Here is a 22,911-nt window from a genome sequence, read left to right as displayed (position 1 = left end):
GCCAAGTTCTAGGGATACTAAGATAAATATCATACAAGTCCAGGCATTAAAGGATATTGCAATCAACTGGGAGAGGCAGAGGTTATACAATCGACAAAGTGTTCTCAGGCTGTAAATCATGTCCAATGGTGAGAACAAAGCAGTGGGAACAAAGGGTAGGGTTCTGCCCAGTGGTAGAGACACTGTAAGAGAACCGTCGACAAAATATGAAGAGGGCCTTTAAAAATGAGGACTATTTGCAAAGGGAGAGAGGGAGGAGGGTATAGTCTAGAAAGAGCAGAAAGCACAAGCAAGGACAGAGCAGGGCATGTTCAGGGACTGGGGGTGGATGTCTGACGTGGCTGGAGATGAAGCCACAGAGCTAGGTGACAGCTGGCCACTGAGGTCTTAAAAAGGTTTCTGAGCAAAGAATAGCATGAAAGATGTTCATCCATTGCCCTTATTCATCTGTACAGACTATGACTAACACTAAACCTCAAACTCACAATCTGCACTAGAACAAAGACGCAAAAAAACCAGGCGTCCAACAGTATGCTGAGGTTCTTTACTCTCTTCAGAAGGGAATCAAAATTTTTCCTCCCCCTCCTACAACACAGCTACAACACTTGAGAATTTAACTGTAAGTCCTCAATTAAAGGTTTGTGGAAAAGCATAAATAGACAAGAAATGTAGATTTTTAATTCAGCAGAAGAATAACGTAGATCTGCATTTGGGAAATCATTCAAACATGGCCCTAGAGCAATCGGCACAAATGCGGTGCTGGTGTGCACAAATCAATATAATCAATATAGTCAATATGGTACTTAGACAACCACCACTTCGGAGATGATGGCCTTGCTTCCTTAGGGCTTAGTTTCTACTGAAAATTTTTAAAAAGCAAGAGGAAAAGAGTGTAAGATTTAAAGGCAGAAGACCCAAACTCTGCAACTTACCAGCCATGTGACTTAAGCATATCAGTGACCTACATCCCATATCCTTATTTGTGAAACTAGGATTGACGTAGGATCCCTTACCAAACATTTAGGGGTGTTGATTCTATTTCAAAATTCTATTTTGATACTAAATGACAGCCACGTTTATGCCACAAAGTCCTACACAGATGTCTATTATAAATACTAGACAGTCATAACTCTTCCTTCGTGCCCAAATAACTATTTCTTAGAGCAAACTGCAAGAATGATAGCAATTAGCATACATGAAACAACTGAAACATGTTTCTGACATTCTACCTCTTCACTCAACTCCAAAATTCTTACCCAGTTAACAGAAGATTTTGGAAGAGGGCCACAAGGGACTGGGGGTGGGGGTTGGGGGGGCGGAGATAAAGTCTGATGAATTCATACTATTCATATGAGAGTCTACTTAGACCATCATTTTGGATAAAAACTGGATTATAATGTTCTGAGACCAAAAAGATCTTAAAAGAGATGTTAAAAGAGATGCAATAACAACGCTCTTACATAGAAGTCCCTTTGAGAAGGCTAATTGATGATACTTACAACCTAAGCTAATTACAACCTAATCATGTATGGATGTGAGAGTTGGACTGTGAAGAAAGCTGAGTGCCAAAGAATTGATGCTTTTGAACTGTGGTGTTGGAGAAGACTCTTGAGAGTCCCTTGGACTGCAAGGAGATCCAACCAGTCCATTCTAAAGGAGATCAGCCCTGGGATTTCTTTGGAAGGAATGATGCTAAAGCTGAAACTCCAGTACTTTGGCCACCTCATGCGAAGACTTGACTCACTGGAAAAGACTGATGCTGGGAGGGATTGGGGGCAGAAGGAGAAGGGGACGACAGAGGATGAGATGGATGGATGGCATCACCAACTCGATGGACGTTGAGTTTGAGTGAGCTCTGGGAGTTGGTGATGGACAGGGAGGGCTGGTGTGCTGCGATTCATGGGGTCGCAAAGAGTCAGACACGACTGAGCGACTGAACTGAACTGAACAACCTAAGCTGAATACCACAAAGCTTACTCTCTGATTAGTGACTGCATTTGCCTTCAGAAATACTAGCTGCAGTTTGAGCACCACCTCCAGCAGCACTGAAGACACTTATGAATTAGCTGAGGGTCAGGTAAAGGAATTCGAAGCACTGGTGATAACAATGGGTAAAGAGGTGTGAATGGGTGAAGAAGGAGGCAGGGTACCACAGCAGTTAAGAATATGTGGTCTTTGTAGTTAAAATGACTGGACTCGAATTCCCCTCTGCTACTTGCTAGTCAAAAGATGCTGAACGAGTTATTTCTTGTGCCTCTGCTTCCTCATCTGAAAAGTGAATAAAATATAATTTCTACCCCTTCGTGAGTTTGACAGGATAAAAAACTAAACATACAGCATGCTTGCACCAGTTTCTAGCACTTCAGTTCTCAAGTAAATACGGGCTGCCGTTATCACTGGAATCCAAGAAAGTGCACATGAAGTTCATGAAGACAGGTGAGGGCTGTGAGAAAAAGAAAAAGATACCAAAACTCCCAGATCTAGGAAGAAACTGAACTACGTCATCTTGAAAATGGGGAACTGCTGGAGGATCATAAACCAAAGACCAACATGGTCAGGTCTGTGCTTCTAGAACTAGTCTGGCAGCCTATGTGAAAGAAGAGGGAAAGAGAAGGGGAGAGCTGTGGTTGGATTAGTGGTCAGAGGTCTAGTTAAGAAGATGCTTAGAGGGTTCAAGAAAACGACGCTGAGAGATGGAAGGACAAAGAAATAAAACACATCCCCACCCTAAATTTCTTTACTAGTTTGTTTAGTATCAGTTTGTTATCTAGAACCTTAAGTCTATGGTCAACAACTTCTAGATTTAACTGCAAGGTTACTGACCAGCTCCGCCTCATAGATGACACAGGTTAAAGTTCCTCTACCACAAGCAGTGTCCGTACATTTGACATTTACACACACTTTGATTTTCCAATCGATAAGGAGTATATTCCTTAGTTACTTTGTCTTGAATTATAGTTTTCAGATCCCTTGAAAGGTATAAATAATCTTTTAAACTTTTATCTTGTATCAATATATACAATTAGGTGGGGCATTCATTTTATGGAACCAGTAAGTAAATAAATTTATATATGTTTTCTGGAACAGCAGAGTTTGAGAAAATACTCTATTTCTTAATTGTAAGAATCTGTCTTCCATTTCTCTAGCATTTTTCACCACTCAATCCAGCCCATAGCAAGAGTCAACAAGTGACAATATCCAAGACCACCACTCTTCCCATTACATATAGGCGGGCCCAAGAGAACCCAATGGCAATAATCTGAATGGAAGACATGACTAGGGGATTTATTCAAAGATTTGCCACATACTAAGAACACTGTTTCTATATATATCCTATAATTCCTAGAGGATGATGGAGATTATAGAAGGAGAAGTAAAGCCAAGAAGCCCCAAGCTACCACTGCAACTTAAATTTGCTTTTTATGTCAGATCTCACGGTGAGAGCCAGTAGGCCATTTATTTTTAAAACATTACATTAAGGGGAAAGAGAAAAATTACTTATCTGAATAGGAGTAAAGATTTTGCTTATCTTTTTCTCTATTTAAGAAGGACCAAAACACTTTAGATTTAAAATATTCATCTATTCTTCTCAACATATCAACATGCATTAGCCAAATGGCCAGCATCAGTAATTCACTGGTTTGCAAAGGAATATGAGAGAATGCTCCAAAGCATTAGGCAGATCTGACAAGGAATGTGGACATGTAAGAGAAATGTCATTACTGCTACTGAAGAATGACCTGTATGCACCTGTGCTCCGCATCCTTCCAGAAATTCAAGCTGTATCTCTGAACACTAAGGTTAAACAATGTTAAAGAATGTTGTTGTTGTTCAGTCTCCCAGTTGTGTCTGACTCTTTGTGACCCCCATGGACTGCAGCATGCCAAAGAACAAAATATGTGGTCTAAATGGGGAGTCTAGGAATTTTATGTTTTAAGTCTCTTTTTTAAAATTAAAATTCTCTCTAAAATTTCTTTCTTAAAATGGCAAAACCAATACAATATTGTAAAGTTAAAAAATAAAAAAAAGAAAAATTAAAAAAAAAAGAAAAGTAGACTAATCATATAAATATTAAAGAGTGAAAAAACTGACTTGATACAGTGTGCACTTAGGGTTGGGATGATTCATTTCAGGTTGATTTGTGTTCTTACATTGTTATATATTAAATATTTTTCCTTTTTATAAATTAAAAAAAATTTCCATCATAAATCCAAAATAAAGTGGCACTAAAAAAATAAATAAAGCAGCAAAAATTAAAGATGCTAAAAGTGATATATATCATATATGTGTAAGTTTACAGCACTTAATGCTTCCTTTCTCTATCTCAGTAAGCACCTCCTAAAAGTTCCACATAACAGCAAAATAAGTCTTAAGGGATAATCAATATTTTCCACTCTGCTTCACATAGAGACCTTCTAAGGGGACAAAAACTAGATTCATAAGATATGAAAAGCTCAAGATAATGTAAGTTCTTGCAACTGAGAATGTAACTGATATAATCTTTAGCCATTTCCTTCCGTCAGCAAGCCCCTACCTCCACCATGACACATGACATATGTCATGATATCCGCTCAGGGTTTTGACTGAAAGAGGAGTAGTAGTGATAGTTGCTCGGTAGTGTCTGACTCTTTGTGACCCCATGGACTGTAACCCACCAGGCTCCTCTGTCCATGGGATTCTCCAGGCAAGAATACTGGAGTAGGTTGCCGTTCCCTTCTCCAGATGATCTTCCCCACCCAGGGATCAAACCCAGGTCTCCTGCATTGCAGGCAGACTCTTTACCGTCTGAGCTACAGTATACTCTTTCAAATCACCATTCTATTATTTTGCACCTAATCTCTTAAAAAATAATAATAATAATAATTGCAGTCAATGTCACTGATGTGGGCAAAGAGATCCATATTGCAGAAGTCATCAGAGAGCAAAGAAGCAGAATCACTGAAGAGGGCTACATACTTTTTCTCATTACTTTCGTCTCTGTAGGAGATGCCATAAAACCCATAGTAAGAACTAGATATGTTTGCCGAATACTCGATCTTCAAGGTATAATTGTGCCCTTCAAGCAGGGTCTCGGGGGCAACAATGGCGATCTGTTCATGCAGTGGGTACTCCAGGACGTCAACTTCTTTTTCCTGGCTTGAAACTGCGGTCATCAAGGTCACTCTGGAAATGTTGTGGCCTGTGCTGTGAAGAACGATGTTCCACGTGGCCTGAAGGGCCTGAAGCAAAATCGTCACGGAACCCCTGAACGTCATCGAGGTGAGGTTTGGGTGGAGGGTCAGGTCATAGTGCACTGGCGTAACGGCAGTGGGCAGCCTGATTTGGGCCCACGGAAACAACTTTCCATTTGTTGCGATGGGCTGAGTCGGTTCCACGGGTCGGTTTTTTTTATGGCAGCCTTCTTTGGTAAAGGTACACCTGGGCAGGAAGTAAATCGCCACGATTAAAGCAACAGCAAGTAGGATGATGAAAGCACAGACCCCTATGGTCCTGGCAGAGGGCACTGGGCAAGTCCCATCCGAGTTCTGCCGGTAGCCCACCGCGCTGTTTCGGAGGCCCGAGCTCCTGTTCATGAAGGACATGCCCAGAAGCTTTGCAGACGACTCGTAGTCCTCTTCGTCCTCATCCAGCTCATGCTCACCGAGGCCCCGCACAAGCAGTCGTGAACCCCGGGGCTCGTATTCCACCTCATCAGGCTCCAGAGGATGTAAACAGGGCTCTTTGGCTAAATCCACCACATCTGGTTCTTCCTCAAACATGCTGTTTTCAATCATATTCCTGGGGAGCTGAAGCCGATCTAAAAAAAAAAAAAACAAACACCAAAACATAAGGACCAGGCACAGAGTTAGGGGAGATAGGGCATAATAAAAGGTCTACTAGCAAGGCCACATTTAATCTAAGGATTTTTTTTTAAATCACTGAGACTTATTTCTATTTCAGAGCTACTGAATTAGATGACACTTATAATATTCTGGTATTATTCATTAAAAACTCAATTATAGGTAACAACATATCACAGTAATGAAATAAGAAAGCTAAATACACAGGCTAGTATCAAAAAAAAAAAAAGACAGCTGAGATTAAATACTGATTTCTTTAATACACTCCTACCCAACAACCTGGGCCCTTGTCCTGAGGGAACACGGAAGCCTGGGGTGCTGCAGTCCATGGGGTCGCAAAGAGTCAGACAAGAGTTAGCGACTGAATGACAACAAGTCTGAGCAGCACTGGTCCAAGGCTTCTTCATGGTCAGATCCCGGCAGCACTGGACACAGCATCCCGGCGTGTGCTCTGGCCACCCCAGACTGCTCACTCATCTGAGACGAGCCAGGCGGCTCTTCTATTTCATCCTCCATGTCTGTTTTCCTTGCTGGTCCCTTTGCCTGTACTGTCAGCATTTCCCCCACCCTAGTCCACCAAGTGAACACCTGTTATTCCACAGCTCATCTTAACTTGCTACAGTGAAAATTAAGGAAAAGTTATTTTCTTGTTTTTCCCTTTCTCTTTATTACCTTTCAAAAATACATTTTCATTTCATCTTGCTCCTCTCACTTTTGGGGGGGCATAGAGACCCCCGTGAGGTTGCCTTTTCCTATCTCCTCTCCATCCCCAAATTTATAAAACCTATGCTACTTTTAGTCAAGGCTATGGTTTTTCCAGTGGTCATGTATGGACGTGAGAGTTGGACTATAAAGAAAGCTGAACACTGAAGAATTGATGCTTTTGAACTGTGGTGTTGGAGAAGACTCTTGAGTCCCTTGGAGGGCAAGGAGATCCAACCAGTCCATCTAAAGGAAATCAGTCCTGGGTGTTCACTGGAAGGACTGATGAAGCTGAAGCTCCAATACTTTATTCACCTGATGTGAAGAGCTGACTCACTGGAAAAAGACCCTAATGCTGGGAAAGGTTGAAGGCAAGAGAAAAAGGGGATGACAGAGGATGAGATGGTTGGATGGCATCACCGACTTCATGGACATGAGTTTGGGTAAGCTCCGGGAGTTGGTGATGGACAGGGAGGCCTGGCGTGCTGCGGTCCACAGGGTCGCAAAGAGTCAGACACAACCGAGCGACTGAACTGACTGACTGATGCTACTTTTATAGTTTTCTTTGAATAAAACTTTTAATCACTTTCTAGGTGTATGGGTTCAGCAATCTGCCATCTACCCATCTCATATGAATGATCTAGAAATGGAAAAAAGGTGACAGTTATAACATTCTGCTTTGGGAATTTAACCTCCTAAACATCCTTCAGTGCTCCAACTTCTTGTGACATAATTGTGTTTTGTTTTATAGCTGATTGTGTTTGAGACTCACGGACTTCATTAACAGAGCGAATATTACCATAATGGAACTCAAAAACTTTTTTGTAAAACTTTTAATAAAATCTCAGTAGTTAGAAATTTTCTGTGGTAGTTTTTTTTTAATTAATTATTTTAATTAGAGGATAGCTACAATATTGTGGCGGTTTTTGCCATACATCAACATGAATCAGCCACGGGTGAACACGTGTCCTCCTATCCTGAACCCCCCTCCCACCTCCTGTGGTCGTTTTAAGTACCTGGTACAGTGGTGCAGATTGGTTGCTTCATTTGCTTTTTCATTAAAAGGTCATTCTGACTTTTTTATCTCCTATGGAATGATGATGTTCTCTTAGGCATTTGCCCACATGTTCTCTCAGGCCTAATGCAGACAACCATGGGGTCTGAGCTGCTGCTAAGTCACTTCAGTCGTGTCCAACTCTGTGCGACCCCATAGATGGCAGCCCATCAGGCTCCGCCGTCCCTGGGATTCTCCAGGTAAGAACACTGGAGCAGTACAGTTTAATTTAATAAATTTCTAAACTAACTGTAAATATCAGTTCAGTCAGTTCAGTTCAGTCGCTCAGTTGTGTCCGACTCTTTGTGACCCCATGAATCACAGCACGCCAGGCCTCCCTGTGCATCACCAACTCCCGGAGTTCACTCAGACTCATGTCCATTGAGTCAGTGATGCCATCCAGCCATCTCATCCTCTGTCGTCCCCTTCTCCTCCTGCCCCCAATCCCTCCCAGCATCAGAGTCTTTTCCAATGAGTCAACTCTTCGCATGAGGTGGCCAAAGTACTGGAGTTTCAGCTTTAGCATCATTCCTTCCAAAGAAATCCCAGGGCTGATCTCCTTCAGAATGGACTGGTTGGATCTCCTTGCAGTCCAAGGGACTCTCATGTATAGTCTCAGCTTAATAATTTAGAGCATTCCCATGCCTGAAGTCCACCCCCCGAGAACTTCATCTTTGTGTCTTTGATTCCTCAGCCATGCCCTGTTTAAAGCCAAGGGGTATCCTGCAGTCTGACCATTTTAGCATCTCCTGTCTGCACTTCATTAACTTCCAATCTTTTGAGTGGGGCTTAGTCAGATGCCTGCCCACATCCAGATAATCTAATTTAATTATTTATCACCCAATCAGATTAATATCTATGTGGAATTTTAAACTTTCAGAAATAGAGCACACCACCTCATCTGCCATATTTTTACTGCATATTAGAAGCAAACTTTTGTATGCATGTACAATCATATCAAGTTAAATATATCAAACCAAGGAAAAATACTTTTATTACAGGTAGCCCATGAAGACTGTACTTCCGAGCCTATTTAAGAAATCTTGCTTTGGGTTCTTAAGTGAGTACACTTTGATCTCAGCATTAAAATTTGAGGGTAACACATGACTACCCGTTGCTCTAAAGGGATTTTTTTTGTATTTAAAGAAGGGAGCCTAAAGAAACAGGAAATTTTCTAAAACTTCTTAAATCTACATACACAAGCTATCTATAAGCCCAAGGCAAAGAAGGTCCTAGTTGAACTATTTCGGTTTCAAACAACATAGGCCCACGTGGTTATGATCTAAGAAAATGGAAGATATTTCTTTTCATCAGATACTGCGAACTGGTGCTCCCGTGGACCAGCACCAATCTGAAAACTGTTTGTTATCCATCTGCAATAGGCCACATGAAGAATATTGATATTTTAAAACTTTTTTAGCAGATTTACAGTAATGTTACATTTAACAAGTTCAGTAATTTAAAAATGGAGCGTATATTTTTTCGATTTTCCAATGATTCATTTTTTATATGATATACAATTTCTACAACAGATTAAAAATTAAAAACCAAAAAACCAGGAATCTTGATTCTCCAGCTCAGGTCATATGAGAAGCAATGGGCTGGACTATCAGCATTACTGGCAACTCAGGTGGATACAAAGTTAACAACTATGACAGGAGCAGTGGAAGTGAAAAAGAGGGAAAAATGGATGAAAAGTCACGTTAAAGAGTGAGAATACACAGGAACTGATGCTCTGCTGGGCTGGATGATGGAGATAGAAGGATGATGGAGATAGGCCTGCAGAAGGAAGTTTATGTCAACCACCTATGCACATTCTGGCTTGGATAATGAAGAGGGAATGCCAGTCACTGAGATGAGAACACAGGCTTCATATTCCCCTGTTGGTTTTCTGGGGGGAAGAGGGGGAAGGGAACATCAAGAATGGAGTTACGAGATGGCATCTGGTATGGGACATGACATACTTATCTGACAGAGAGCCAAGTGGAGACGATTGCGTAATAGCATATTATAGCAGTAAAGGGGCTTCCCAGGTGGCTCAGTGGTAAAGCATCCACCTGCCAGTGCAGGAGACGCGGGGGGTTTGATCCCTGGTGTGGGAAGATCCCCTGGAGGAGGAAATGGCAACTCACGCCAGTATTCTTGCCTGGAGAATCCCAAGGACAGTTCATAGGGTCGCAGAGTCACACACAGCTGAGCACACACGCATGCAAAGCACTGAAAGCCTCACTGTAAGACAGAGCTTCAAACCCTGGCTCTTCCACTGACTGCTTGATCTTAAACAGGTTACCAAACATCCCTGAGTTTCAATTTCCTCACCTATAAATATGGAAAACAGTACTACTTTGTAAGTCTGTTACAAGGATTATGTTATGTGGGCCTGGACTCAAAAGAAGGATCTGGGTGGAAGATTCAGGTTTCAGAATTAGCTGTGTTTATTTAACTGAGGATTAAAATCATGCAGATAGATGAGACTCCTGAAGGGAAGTAAGCATCAGAGAGCGTTACTATTTGAGAGAGGCCGCAGAGGAGGAGAAGTACCAGAGGCAGGAAAATCAGGACAGTAAAAAGCAAAGGAAGAGTCCATGAAGAAGGAAGCGGCTGGTGTTGAATGCCTTAGGAAGGTCACATACAATGAAGCCAAAGAGAGGCCACTAGATCTGGCAACCCGCGAACCAGTGACTTTTTATGAGGTGACTTCAGAGGAGCCGGGCAAGTGAAAGCCTGACTTCAGAGGCCCAAATAAAGAAGGGAAAGTTAACAAAGCCAGGTAGTAAGTGCTGCAGGCAGTTCTTTTGAGCACACAGCTGTACATCAAGAAAGAAACACAAGGTCAAACTAAAAGAAAACTGGCATACAGAAGTGTTAAATCCATTTGCTTTTGTTTGTTGGCCTGTGTCTAAGGTGGAAGTAACCTAAGTGTGTATTTGCACATTTATGTGCATTTTACCATAATTAGAAATAAAAAGCAAGTGAAAACTTTTTTTAAAAAAAGAAAGGGAGAGCAGATGGTTAATCCAGGGTTAAACATGTAGGGAGGATGTGGTGAGAGACAAAGGGGAAAATACACAAAGAGTAAGTGATTAACCGAGGTGTTCAATTTAGAAAACAGGACAGAAAGCAAAGCTACGGCAAACGACATGGTCAAGAGTCAAATAAAAGGAGCAAACTTCCCACAGACATTAATCCCTTTAAATTGCTATCACATTTTCTGAGAAAATGAAGTTTTAAAGGATGTATTTTCAAATCAACAAGCCAAAACAACTTTAAAAGAATAAACCTAATCTAAATTAAGGCTTGTTGGGCAGATACAAGAATTGGTATATTCAATTAGGTACTACAGCAACGTGCGATATTCAAACTAGGCCCTAACAATGAAGGATTATTCTTCTTCTGAGGCCCTTATGACATATTTAAATAGAGGGAAAAGCTCCATGTGTGAGACAGCATTTATATCTTCTAGATGATTTCTAAATGGAAACCATTCAATTTCTGAAAAAGATAGCTAATTATCAACTAAAGTAACTATTTCTCTAATGAGCAGTCCTTTTCTATCAAAAAGAGGTTTTATTTTAAAGAAGTTTAAGGTGCAAAAGAAAATAGAAAGACTAGAATTTATAACAAAAAAAGTGACTCTTCTATACAAGTCTAATCTAGCAAAACATTACCCAACCCCCAAACCACACTCAAAGAAAACCTCTTCCCTATAACCACAAGGCCCACTTTAAGTCAGGAGTTTAGATATATCAGTCTCTCACCATTGAAGGGCAGTCATTAGCACTGTATATAAGTTTGGAAGAAGTTTTAAGTGTCCCTTTTCTGGTAACATCCTGTTTGTGTATACCGCAAGGTACAAACAGTGTCATAAAACACAAACAGAGTCCGACATGCATTCCTACTTCTACCACTAATAACAGTGCATTTTCACCAACTGCACTTAATTTTTCAGTTGACAGGCCCAAGGTCACAGCCCAGGATGCAGGATCCAAGTAAGGTCATTCTCTCTTCCCTTCCCCTCACCCTCCTTATCTCCCTTGAGAAGACAGAAGACAAGTGAATGGATAATTAGGGGTGGGAGGTGGGAAGATCAGAGAGAAATGGTCCGGTTCATGAACACCGTAAGCTCACTTTACCTATTTGGTTCCAAGAGTGACTAAGATTTATTTTGCCCTTTCATGCTACCCTGAAGTTCACTTTAATGCATGTAAAACTGCCGTGGGAGACGTCCACCTCCAGTATGACAGAGTAATTGGTCCCAGACCTTTCCTCCTCTCATAAACAACTGGACAAAATAATGCAACTATTTTCAGGTACCAGCTAAGAGACGGGGCAAGAATGTGACCTCCGGAAGAAGGAAAGGGTCATCAGGCCACATCTGCTTGGTGCTCTGCCTTGGGGGTATTTTCCTGACTGTAGTGCAGGGAGCTGGATTCCAGGCAGAGGAGGGCTGGGAGGCAGGATAGGGTCCTGGGGAGGAGGGAGTTATACAGAGGGGGCCACAGAAGTTTGTATAAGGGCTTCCTGAGAGTCTTTAACCAATGCAGGACATGTAACTACATAGGGCTTACAAAAGAGTGGCTGTATTAAGGTTAACAGAAATATGAGAGGTCAAGCGACTTAAGGGAAAGACTGGCAGTCTAACCCAGTCCAAACAAAGAGAACTCATTAACACTCTGGGCATGAAACACTAGGAAGGCTTTGCTTTAGGAGTAAAAACATACCCCAGGATAAGGCCTACTCTAGACATACGCTAACAAAGCCTAAAACTAAGCCCTAATAGAATCCACAGCAGAAACAGAATTTGGAGGATGAGCCTTGCTAAGGTAAAGGGGCCTGGGGAAAAACCTTGAGACTTCCACAGATCAGCCATGGCAAAATATAAAGCTAAGCCTATACAAGAAGATCAGTCAGTAACTAAACCACCTACTAAAACAAAAATCAACACCCTACAAAGCCATTTTTTAAAAACACAGTATCTAAAGTAGGTAAAAACTTTAGATCAGCTATTATAAATATGTCTCAAAAAGTCAAGGACATTCTGTTTAAAAACAACAATAGAAAAGAATATATGAACAGATAGGAATCTCAAAAAATCAAAACTAGAAAAAAGAACCAAATGGGAGGGAAAAAAAAAAAAAAAGGAAATTCTAGGACCGAACGGTTCAATAACTAAAATGAAAAAGTCATTGAATAGATATTTTTTTCAATTTTTATCAGTATATCCAATTAACAATGCTGTGATAGTTTAAGGTGATCAGTGAAGCAACTTGGCCATAGCTATACATGTACCCAGTCTCCCCCAAACTCCCCTCCCATCCAGGCTGCCACATAACACTAAGTGGAATTGCATGTGCTAGTTGGTTGTCCATTTCAAATACAGGTCACTGAATAGACTTAAGAGTGGATTTGAGATAGCAGAAGACAGAGTCTATGAACTTGACAGATCACTGCCAATTACAAATTTGAGGAATAAAGAGGAAAAAAGAGTTGCAGAAAAATGAACATAGCATCAGACATTTGTAGGACAGTATCAGTTTAACACGTATGTATTAAGAGCCCCCCAAAAAAAGACCACGAGAATAAAAGCAGAAAAGATATCTGAAGAAATAATTGTTAAAATTGTATTGTTTCATGAAAACACTATTTTATCATATCCAAAGAGCTCATCAAACTCCCAAGACAATAAATACAAAGAAAATCATATCTAGTTTATTCATGGTTGAACTGCTGAAAATCAAAGATAACGAGAAAATCAATAAAGGGACCCCAAAACAATATGTTACATACAGGAGAAAAATAATGCAAAGAACACTAACTTCTCATCACAACAATGGGGACCAGGAGATGACAGAACATTTTTAAAGGGCTAGAAGAAAAAAAAATTCCATTCAGAATTCTCTATCTAGTGAAAAATCCTTCAAAAACAAGATAAACATATTTTCAAATAAAATGAAAGCTGACAAAGTTCTTCTCAAGAAATTACAAAAAAAACAGTACTTCAGGATGGAGGGAAACAATACCATATGGAAATTCAGGTCTTCAGGAAGGAAAGGAGGATACCAAAAATGATGAATGCTGCTGCTGCTGCTGCTAAGTCCCTCAGTCGTGTCCGACCCTTAGCGACCCCATGGACGGCAGCCTACCAGGCTCCTCTGTCCATGGGATTTTCCAGGCAAGAGGACTGGAGTGGGGTGCCATTGCCTTCTCCAAAATGATGAATAAGTTACCAAAAAGTAAGTTTGTATTTTTTATTTTTCTTCAAGTTTCCTTAAAAGACTCTTTTAAACAAGAATAACATGCAAGTAGTTTTGAACAGAAATAAAAGATATGACAAGAGCATGAAAAGTGGAGAAGGTGAATAAGGAGAGTTATATTAAATTATATTTGTGAATTGAGAAGATGAAATGGATGTGTCAAGTGAGGGGTTGGAGGTGTGAAGTAGGAAGAAAAGTCAGGGGTAAAATGTGAAGTGATACGATTCTGACTATAAACAGACTTTAAAAAGTTAAGGTTGCATATTATTAGCCCTAGAATAATCAATGAAAAAATAACTTAAAACATGCATAGCAAAGAAACTAATAGAATAAATAAAACGAAGTATTAAAAAATAGCCAATTACCCAAAAGAAGGCATTAGAAGAGAAAAACAAAAAGGGACAAATGAAAACAATGGCAAAAAGGTAGACTTAAACCCACTTACATAAATAATTACATGAACTATTAATGGATTAAACAGCCAACGAAAGGGCGGAGATTGTCATATTTAAACAACCAAGATTGAACTACACACTGTCTATAAGAGATGAATTAAAAATTAAAAGACAAATAGGTTAACAAAATAGAATGAAATTTATAATGATAAAAGGAGAAATTTATCAGAATAAGACACCATTCTTAAACATGTATGTACATAATAATAAAGCTTCAAAATTCATAAACAGAAAGTGGCAAAACTCAAGAGCAAAACAAAAACATTCACAACTGTAACTGGAGATTTTATCATTTCTCTTCATACTAGTTAGAACAAGTAGGCAACAAATAAGTAAAGCAACAGGATATGTGAAAGATGCTATCAACCAACGTGGCCTAATTGACATTTACAGAACATTATACCAAATAACTACAGAATACATGAGTCACTTACCAAGATGGATCACATGCTGGGCCATAAATCTCAATAAATTTCAAAAGACTAAACTAGTCTTTTTTTAAAGACTATGTTCTCTGACCAAAAAACCAGTAATAGTAAATCCAGACAATCTCTAGATAGATATCTGGAAAATAGAAAATACACTCCTAAATAATCCAGGAGTCCAAGGTAAGCCACAAGGAATTCAGAAAATATTTAAAGTAAAAACACAACTTGTTAAAACGTGAGAGAAATTTACTGCTATATTAGAAAAAGGTTTAAAATCAATGAGCTAAGTTTCTACCCTTAAGAAGTTGGGGGGAAAGAAGCAAATTAAACCTAAGTAGAAACCTAAGGAGAAACAATAAAGGGCAGAGCTCAATGAACTAGAAAACAGAGTCACAACATAAAGTCAAACAAAACACACTGGTGGAGGGCAAGGAAGCAGTGTTACTGGCTGTAATTCATATTCTCCCAGAAACTGGCCTAAAAAGCCACATATATCAAGTCCTGCTGGATCTCCAAGAGCAGTTTCTACTACTCAAAGGTCTATTTAGGCTCATTACAGAGACAGATCAGAACTGGGTCCTGAGCTAGAGACAGAGGTGCTCTTTAACAAGCCCAAAAGTCTTAGGCGTGTCCCTCTTTCAAGAAGACCTGGAAAACACAGAAATATTTAGCCAGTGATAATGCTGCTGCTGCTGCTGCTGCTAAGTCCTTTCAGTCGTGTCCGACTCTGTGCAACCCCATAGACGGCAGCCCGCCAGGCTCCCCCGTCCCTGGGATTCTCCAGGCAAGAACACTGGAGTGGGTTGCCATTTCCTTCTCCAGTGCATGAAAGTGAAAAGTGAAAGTGAAGTCGCTCAGTCTTGTCTGACTCTTAGCGACCCCATGGACTGCAGCCCACCAGGCTCCTCCGTCCATGGGATTTTCTAGGCAAGAGTACTGGAGTGGGGTGCCATTACCTTCAAAAATACTTATGTTCTACTCCTCGTCTTAAATAGAAACCTAGAGAATGTTTTTCTGTGTATGTGGGAGTGGGGTGGTAAAACTAAGTATTTAAAATGGATTAGAGAGCTCAGAGAAGGCAATGGCACCCCACTCCAGTACTCTTGCCTGAAAAATCCCATGGACGGAGGAGCCTGGTGGGCTGCAGTCCATGGGGTCGCTAAGAGTCAGATACGACTGAGCGATTTCACTTTCACTTTTCACTTTCATGCACTGGAGAAGGAAATGGCAACCCACTCCAGTGTTCTTGCCTGGAGAATCCCAGGGATGGGGGAGCCTGGTGGGCTGCCGTCTATGGGGTCGCACAGAGTCAGACACGACTGATGGGACTTAGCAGCAGCAGCAGCAGCAGCAGAGAGCTACTTCTTAAAAGAAAGGGGCTTCCCAGGTGGTACATGATAAAGAATCTGCCCAAGAATACAAGAGATGCGGGTTTGATCCTTGGGTCAGGAAGATCCCCTGGAGCAGGAAATGGCAACCCATTCCAGTAGTCTTGCCTGGTGAATTCTATGGACAGAGGAGCCTGACAGGCTACAGTTCATAGGTTCGCAAAGAATAGTACATGACTGAGCCCTGAGCACACACACACACATTTAAAGGAAAACTCTTATGATTGCTTCAAAAGTAAAGAAAAAAAAAATTCTTAAGCAAAAAACTATACTTGAGTCATTATTTCTGTATTTAGATTTTTGCATATTTTTCTCTTAAAAAGTGAACCCCCTTTTTAACTTTCCATTTAAAATTTTAGCTGAGTACTTTCTCAATAGGAAAAATGCCATGGGTGGGGGAGGGTGGGGGGGTGGGGAAAGAGGCCTCATTTTTAAGCGTTGGATTTAAAGTGCCGACTTCATTTAGGGTAACGACAACCTTGACTCTCATTATGCAGAAACACAACCATCTAGCAGTAGTTCAGGTTTCAGCTCTGTGAAAGGAATCTACATAGCTAGCACCTTTGTTCTAAATCTCAGTGACCCGATGCCCAAAACTATATATAAACTCAGTCGGTCCTTGGCGCTAAGCCACGCTTCCACAAATCCTGGAAGCACACGCAGCCCCGTGCACAGGGCCTGCTCCGCCTCTGACCCACAGTGAGACCATGGCATGTTGCAAACATCTCAGTTTCCCTCAAGCACGCATGGCTTCTGTGGCCACTTCATCTTTGTATCCATACCCCACCCTCCTCACTCTCCTCGCCCACAAGCCTTTCTTTTCCCCGCCCTCTTTAAGACACTAGTCCAGTGTAATCTTTTCAAATCCCTAGGTTTTCAGCTTTTTAAAATCAATTCAACCATTGCTGGAACAAATGTCCTACTCTGACCCGTTCCACTACTCTCCCTAAAACAGTTCCATTCCATCGCTCAGTCCTGTCCGACTCTTTTCGACCCCATGGACTACAGCACTCCAGGCCTCCCTGTTCATTACCAACTCCCAGAGTTTATTCAAACTCCTGTCCATTGAGTCAGTGATGCCATCCAACCATCTCATCTTCTGTCGTCCCCTTCTCCTCCCACCTTCAATCTTTCCCCGCATCAGGGTCTTTCCCAGTGAGTCAGCTCTTTGCATCAGGTGGCCAAAGTATTGTTTGTACACCATAAAAATTAAGATGCCTAACTCTTCTCTTGGGATGAAAAGGTTAGAAGGACTGCAATAATAACATACTTAAATGAGCCCTGAAAAAGTGAAGCCAGTGAGTCTTCCACCGATATTACTTTCTCCCAGTAGGGTAACTCCTTGGACAATCTAGGAAAAGCAACTTGATTTATAGCAAACTTGACATTATCTAGTCATCATTCTAAAGCAATCCTGCCAACCTGGAGGATGTCCCAGGACAGGCTTGCTTGGTTCCACTGTCTATGGCGCTTTATTTATAATTAGACTGTGCAGTGTTAATTATGCTGGCTGCCCTGCCAATGTTCTACAGAGACTACAGGGAGAGATCAAAACAATCATTCCTGAATTATGAGTCACTGTACCCTCTCCAACTACACACTGCTGCTGCTGCTGCTGCTGCTGCTAAGTCGCTTCAGTCGTGTCCGACTCTGTGCGACCCCATAGATGGCAGCCCACCAGGCTCCCCCGTCCCTGGGATTCTCCAGGCAAGAACACTGGAGTGGGTTGCCATTTCCATCTCCAATGCATGAAAGTGAAAAGTGAAAGTGAAGTCCCTCAATTGTGTCCGACTCTTAGCAACCTCATAGACTGCAGCCTACGAGGCTCCTCCGTCCATGGGATTTTCTAGGCAAGAGTACTAGAGTGGGGTGCCATTGCCTTCTCTGCTACACACTGCTGGAAGCCCTCAAATCTGGCAGATGGAAGCTGTGCACACTACTTGTGCACACTACATGTGCACACATGCTTATCTAGCTCTCACATTTAGGATGAGTTCCAATACCTGTTACCTATACTTTCCAAAATACATTTTAATCCTGGCAACTTTTTGCCTATCAAAGGATTAGAGGTTGAGAAAGAGACAGTTTAGAAAATTTTCAAGGCCTGGTTTATCCCATAGAGAAGAGAATTTCTGCGTCAGTAAACTATAATTTAAAATTTTGCTTCACACTTAGATAATTGCTCCAGGGAGGGGCTCTTATCTCATTCACCTTTGTGTGCCTGGTGCCTACCAGGGCAGAAGCCTGCAATAAGCTTGAAATCAAAGTAGCAATACCCAACACATTAAAATGAAGTATTAATTAAAATCACGTTCATTTTCACTCATAAAATCTTTGAGAGCTGAAGCTTGGAATAAAACAAGGTTAACATGCTAGCTATGAGGTTAAGAAAGTTCTTCTAACACCTGCTCTGAGGCTGGGTTTAGTACTATTTCAGTGATTATTAGCTCTGAGTCATTGCAATTCATTTTTACTGGACACTGATTCTTCAGACTACATTTCCTCTTCTTTCCTCAAAGCCAGCATGTAATTTAAATCAATTGTGGTTTAGGAGGCATAAAGTATAGTGAAGAGAAATTGGAGGTTCTAATTCTGACTCCATCACTTGATGTGTGTTGGAACCTCAGTTTCCTCACTGTTAAAATGGGAATAATAACTGCTCTGTCTGCTTTATCATAGGGGTCAAATAAGGTAAGTGGGTCGACAACACTTTGCAAATTATTTAATGCTGCATTAATAGTCTATTGCTAATATACTACCTTGGAGAAGGAAATGGCAACCCAGTATTTTTGCCTGGGAAATCCCATGGACAGAGGCGCCTGACAGGCTACAGTCCAGGAGGTCGCAAAGAGTCAGACACAACTTAACGACTGAACAACAACAATGTATTACCTAACTAGGGTAGGAATTTCAAAATCATAAGCAAATAAATGGATCTTCTACCTTTTAGTCAAGCACACTAGTACTTCTCTTTAAGATCCACCAATATAATTTCCTCCCTCACATCTTTTATTATAAAATATGATGCTTAAATGTCATTACAGTATATATTAGTAAATAAATTCATAAAATAAGAAGAGTCTAGAAACCTCATGCTGACCTTGATGTCAATTAGGCTCAGCAACAGCAATGTCCATGGCAGACTTCAGCCAGTGTGGAACAGGATAACTTTAGATTATTATATCTGATTCTCAAAGATTTTAATACACAGGTTTTACATTTTTAAGGCATCTAGCTCCTAAAATATTTGCCAAATAGCTGCCTTGATTGTAAAGACACTACAACTCTTCCCAAAATATCCTTAGGGATTAAGTGTATCTAAAAGCCACACTCATTTGCTATAAATGCACTTACACAATAAAACTCAGATATCCAATGACCGTTACAATTGCTAAGAAGACAATTTAAACTTATATAATGCTCAACATTTTCTGGCTGAAATAACCTAAAAGGCAGCATATAACATAGACAATGATTTTACTTTATAAACTAAAACATTCAGTTGATAAATTTTCTACCATTTTCAAATTCTACACTGCATATATTTACTGAGTCTAATCACAGCTGCTATTTTCTGTGCAGTTGGGTGGTCCAATGAGCAAAAATCAGCATTTCAGTGCTAGAGGGAAGGGAGCAAAGAAGTGGAACTACTTGCTAGTTTCGCTGCAGCTATGAAGCACTTTATTTTAAATATCTATCAAGGAGAACATTTAAAAGGAAAAGGAGACATTCTGCCAGAGAATGCCAATGACCCAGGAGAGTACCAAACAGGGACACAGCACATAAAGAATCCCACCATGAAATGCTTCAGACAGAGAATTTAATGCAAAGGATCAACAAGAGGAACAAATAAACACCTGCAGTTTAACATAAGAATTGTAAAACAAGAATTAGGACTTCCCTGGTGGTCCAGTGGTTAAGAATTTGCCTTTTGACGTAGGGGACACAGGTTCGATCCCTGTGGGGATCCCACATGCCACAGGGCAACTAAGCCCGCACACTACAACGCAAGATGTGTGTCGCAATTAAGACGTGACACAGCCAAATAAATAAATATTAAAAACGAAAAACAAGAATTAAAAAATCAGGGAGGAGTCATTTCCTTCAGGAAAGAAAGGGCATTTTCTACCTCAACAAACAAGGTAGATGTTCTTTTAACCTATGCCCACTTAACAAAACTCCAAATTAAGCAACATTCTCTGTTTTCTCTGCAACATTTTCTAACGCCACTGCTCACTGTCTCCAACTAAAGGGCTACTCTCTACAAGGTTCAAGCATGTATGCCCCCATCAAAGCAGCTGCATCCTTACCAAGAATTAGTGTCTGTTCACAAATCAGTTTATGCTGCTTGCTAAGCTGCTGCTAAGTCGCTTCAGTCGTGTCTGACTCTGTGCAACCCCACAGACGGCAGCCCACCAGACTCCCCCGTCCCTGGGATTCTCCAGGCAAGAACGCTGGAGTGGGTTGCCATTTCCTTCTCCAATGCATCAAAGTGAAGTCGCTCAGTCGTGTCCAACTCTTAGGGATCCCATGGACTGCAGCCTACCAGGCTCCTCCGTCCATGGGATTTTCCAGGCAAGAGTACTGGAGTGGGGTGCCATTGCCTTCTCCGCAGTTTATGCTAGTTAACATTATAATTATGGTTATGGAATAATTAAGTATTAAATGAAAAAAAATTTTTTTAATTATTTCTATGAAAACTGAGTTATACATCAGGAAGACCCTACAAAGGTGACTCCCAAATAACACTGCTACCAAATTAAATATTAGCAGGAAAAACAAAAAAGACTGGGGGGGGGGGGGTGGGTTGTCCTAGAAAAATGTTTACACCCAGGCTGCAAAATGTTAACATTCTCAAACCATTTGGGAAAACAAAAAAGAACCTGGAAATGACAGGTGCATCATGGGTAGCACAGAGATACGAAAGAAGACAGAAGTAGAACTCTAGTCAGTGGTCCCAGAGGCAAAAGAAAAGCTTTAGCCAGTAAGACATTATTAGCAACTACGTTTACACCCTTTGACATGAAATGCTAAAGGAATGTGAAGTCTTCTTTAGTTTCCATTTTTAACAAGGTTTTAAAAAGTATGCATTTTGTTTGAGATCGTGTTAAAGGCAACTGGTATAAGTCTAAGGCTCACACCTAAGAATTCATCTTGGCAGTCAAGAGTACACACATTTCCCCAAACACAAACCATAATGTATGCATTTACTTGTGAATGTCTAAAGAACAATTTCACTGTAACGCTTAAGAACCTAGCTCTGCAATGCTAATACTTACTAATGAACCAGGTAATTTTAAAAATCATGTCTCATCAATACATGTCAAAAGCCTAAAATACGTTCTTTGAACAAATAACTCCACAAGAGGAATTTCTCCTAAGAGTAACTGCACAGACACATATGTATAGTGTTTACAGCAGTCTTGTTCACATAGCAAGAAAAAAAAAAAAACTTACATATGTAACATCAAGCGATAGGTATATTCACATCCAGTAAAATATTATGCATACATAAAAATTATTTACATCGTTTATACATGAAAAGCTGTTCAAAATATAGTATTAAGAGGCAGGTTACAGAACTTGAAACAGTCATCTTGCTGGATACACTGAAAATAAAAATATTAGTGGTTATTTCTGGAAGGTGGAATTAAAGGTAAGTTGGATGTTTTTATATTTTCTATGTTTTATATGTAAACCAACAACAACAAAAAACAGGAAAAGCCTTCCAACATGTGTAGATCATGTTTTAACCAGTCAAGATCTAACAGTGATAAATTAATGAAAATTATCAACAGTTGAGGTGTCTTAGAAATGGCCCTAGATAGTGAAATCAAAAAACCTGGATAGCAGGATAAAATTTGCTAGTAATCTCTCATGGGACCTCCTATTAGGAATTGGAGACTTTATCTCCAATCACACTGGCCTTGTAACTTGTTTTAAGCAATGGAATGCCAGCAGAAGCAACACTATAAAATTTCCAATCCTAGGTTTTAAGAGGTCGGACACAACTGAAGCGACTTAGCAGCAGCAGCAGCACAGCATCCGCCATTTCTCTTCTGCTGACCTGGAGAGCCCCACGAGAAGAAATCTGAGATAGCCTACTTGTGGATGAGGAATCAAATGGGGAAAAAAAAAAAAAAGCCCTGCAAACAGACAGCACTCACTGCCAGATATGGGAGCGAAGCCATCCTAAATCTTCCAGCTCCCTACCAATCAAGCTACCAGATCACAGCTGCTACAAGTGACCTCGGGCAAGAACGGTGGAAGAAACATCCAGCTGAGCCCAGAACAAACTGCTGACCTACAAAATCATAAGCCAATATACGGTTGCCGTTTTAAGCCATTAAGTTCTGTAATTTATTACATAGCAAAAGATGACTAACTTACCCATCATCCACACAGTATACCATTAATATTTGGGATGTACTCTTCTTACAGACTAATTTATCCTCCTAAAACAACAGATTATACTGTACATACTAGTTCTGTGATTCTCTGACATCTTTGAAATGGGAACATGTGCAGGGTCTCTTGGTTATTTTAGATTTAAACTCAGACACACAGGGAGAGAATGGAACACTTGGTATACTCAGGACATTTTACATTCTTTACACAAAAATCCTGCATGCAGCTGTGGGCTTTTCCTCCAAAGACCAAGGACCTGGATGCAGTTGACTTGAGGGAGGTTCTCGCTCCTTCATCAGTGGATGTGAGGATGCTCTGCCTAACAGGTGTTCCAGAGCAAGCCCAGGAGAGATACTGAAAAAAGTAAGACCAAGTTCATAAC

At 40.6% G+C, this 22,911-nt stretch overlaps 1 protein-coding gene across 5 annotated transcripts in view; it reads right to left on the bottom strand.

The window, feature by feature from the left end:
• The window catches only part of LNPEP (leucyl and cystinyl aminopeptidase), a 99,935-nt gene that overhangs the window by 51,150 nt on the left and 25,874 nt on the right, over positions 1 to 22,911 (bottom strand). For all 5 annotated transcript variants that reach the window (XM_055565319.1, XM_055565329.1, XM_055565331.1 and 2 more), the window contains one exon: positions 4,957 to 5,797. In XM_055565319.1, the coding sequence (XP_055421294.1) occupies positions 4,957 to 5,774 (818 nt within the window). In that variant the 5' untranslated portion in view covers positions 5,775 to 5,797. The remainder of the gene's footprint in view (positions 1 to 4,956; positions 5,798 to 22,911) is intronic.

The sequence above is a fragment of the Bubalus kerabau genome, chromosome 1 (assembly GCF_029407905.1).
Source record: "Bubalus kerabau isolate K-KA32 ecotype Philippines breed swamp buffalo chromosome 1, PCC_UOA_SB_1v2, whole genome shotgun sequence".
In the NCBI taxonomy this organism is placed as follows: Eukaryota; Metazoa; Chordata; class Mammalia; order Artiodactyla; family Bovidae; genus Bubalus; species Bubalus kerabau.
This window is presented reverse-complemented; position numbering and strand designations above follow the sequence as displayed.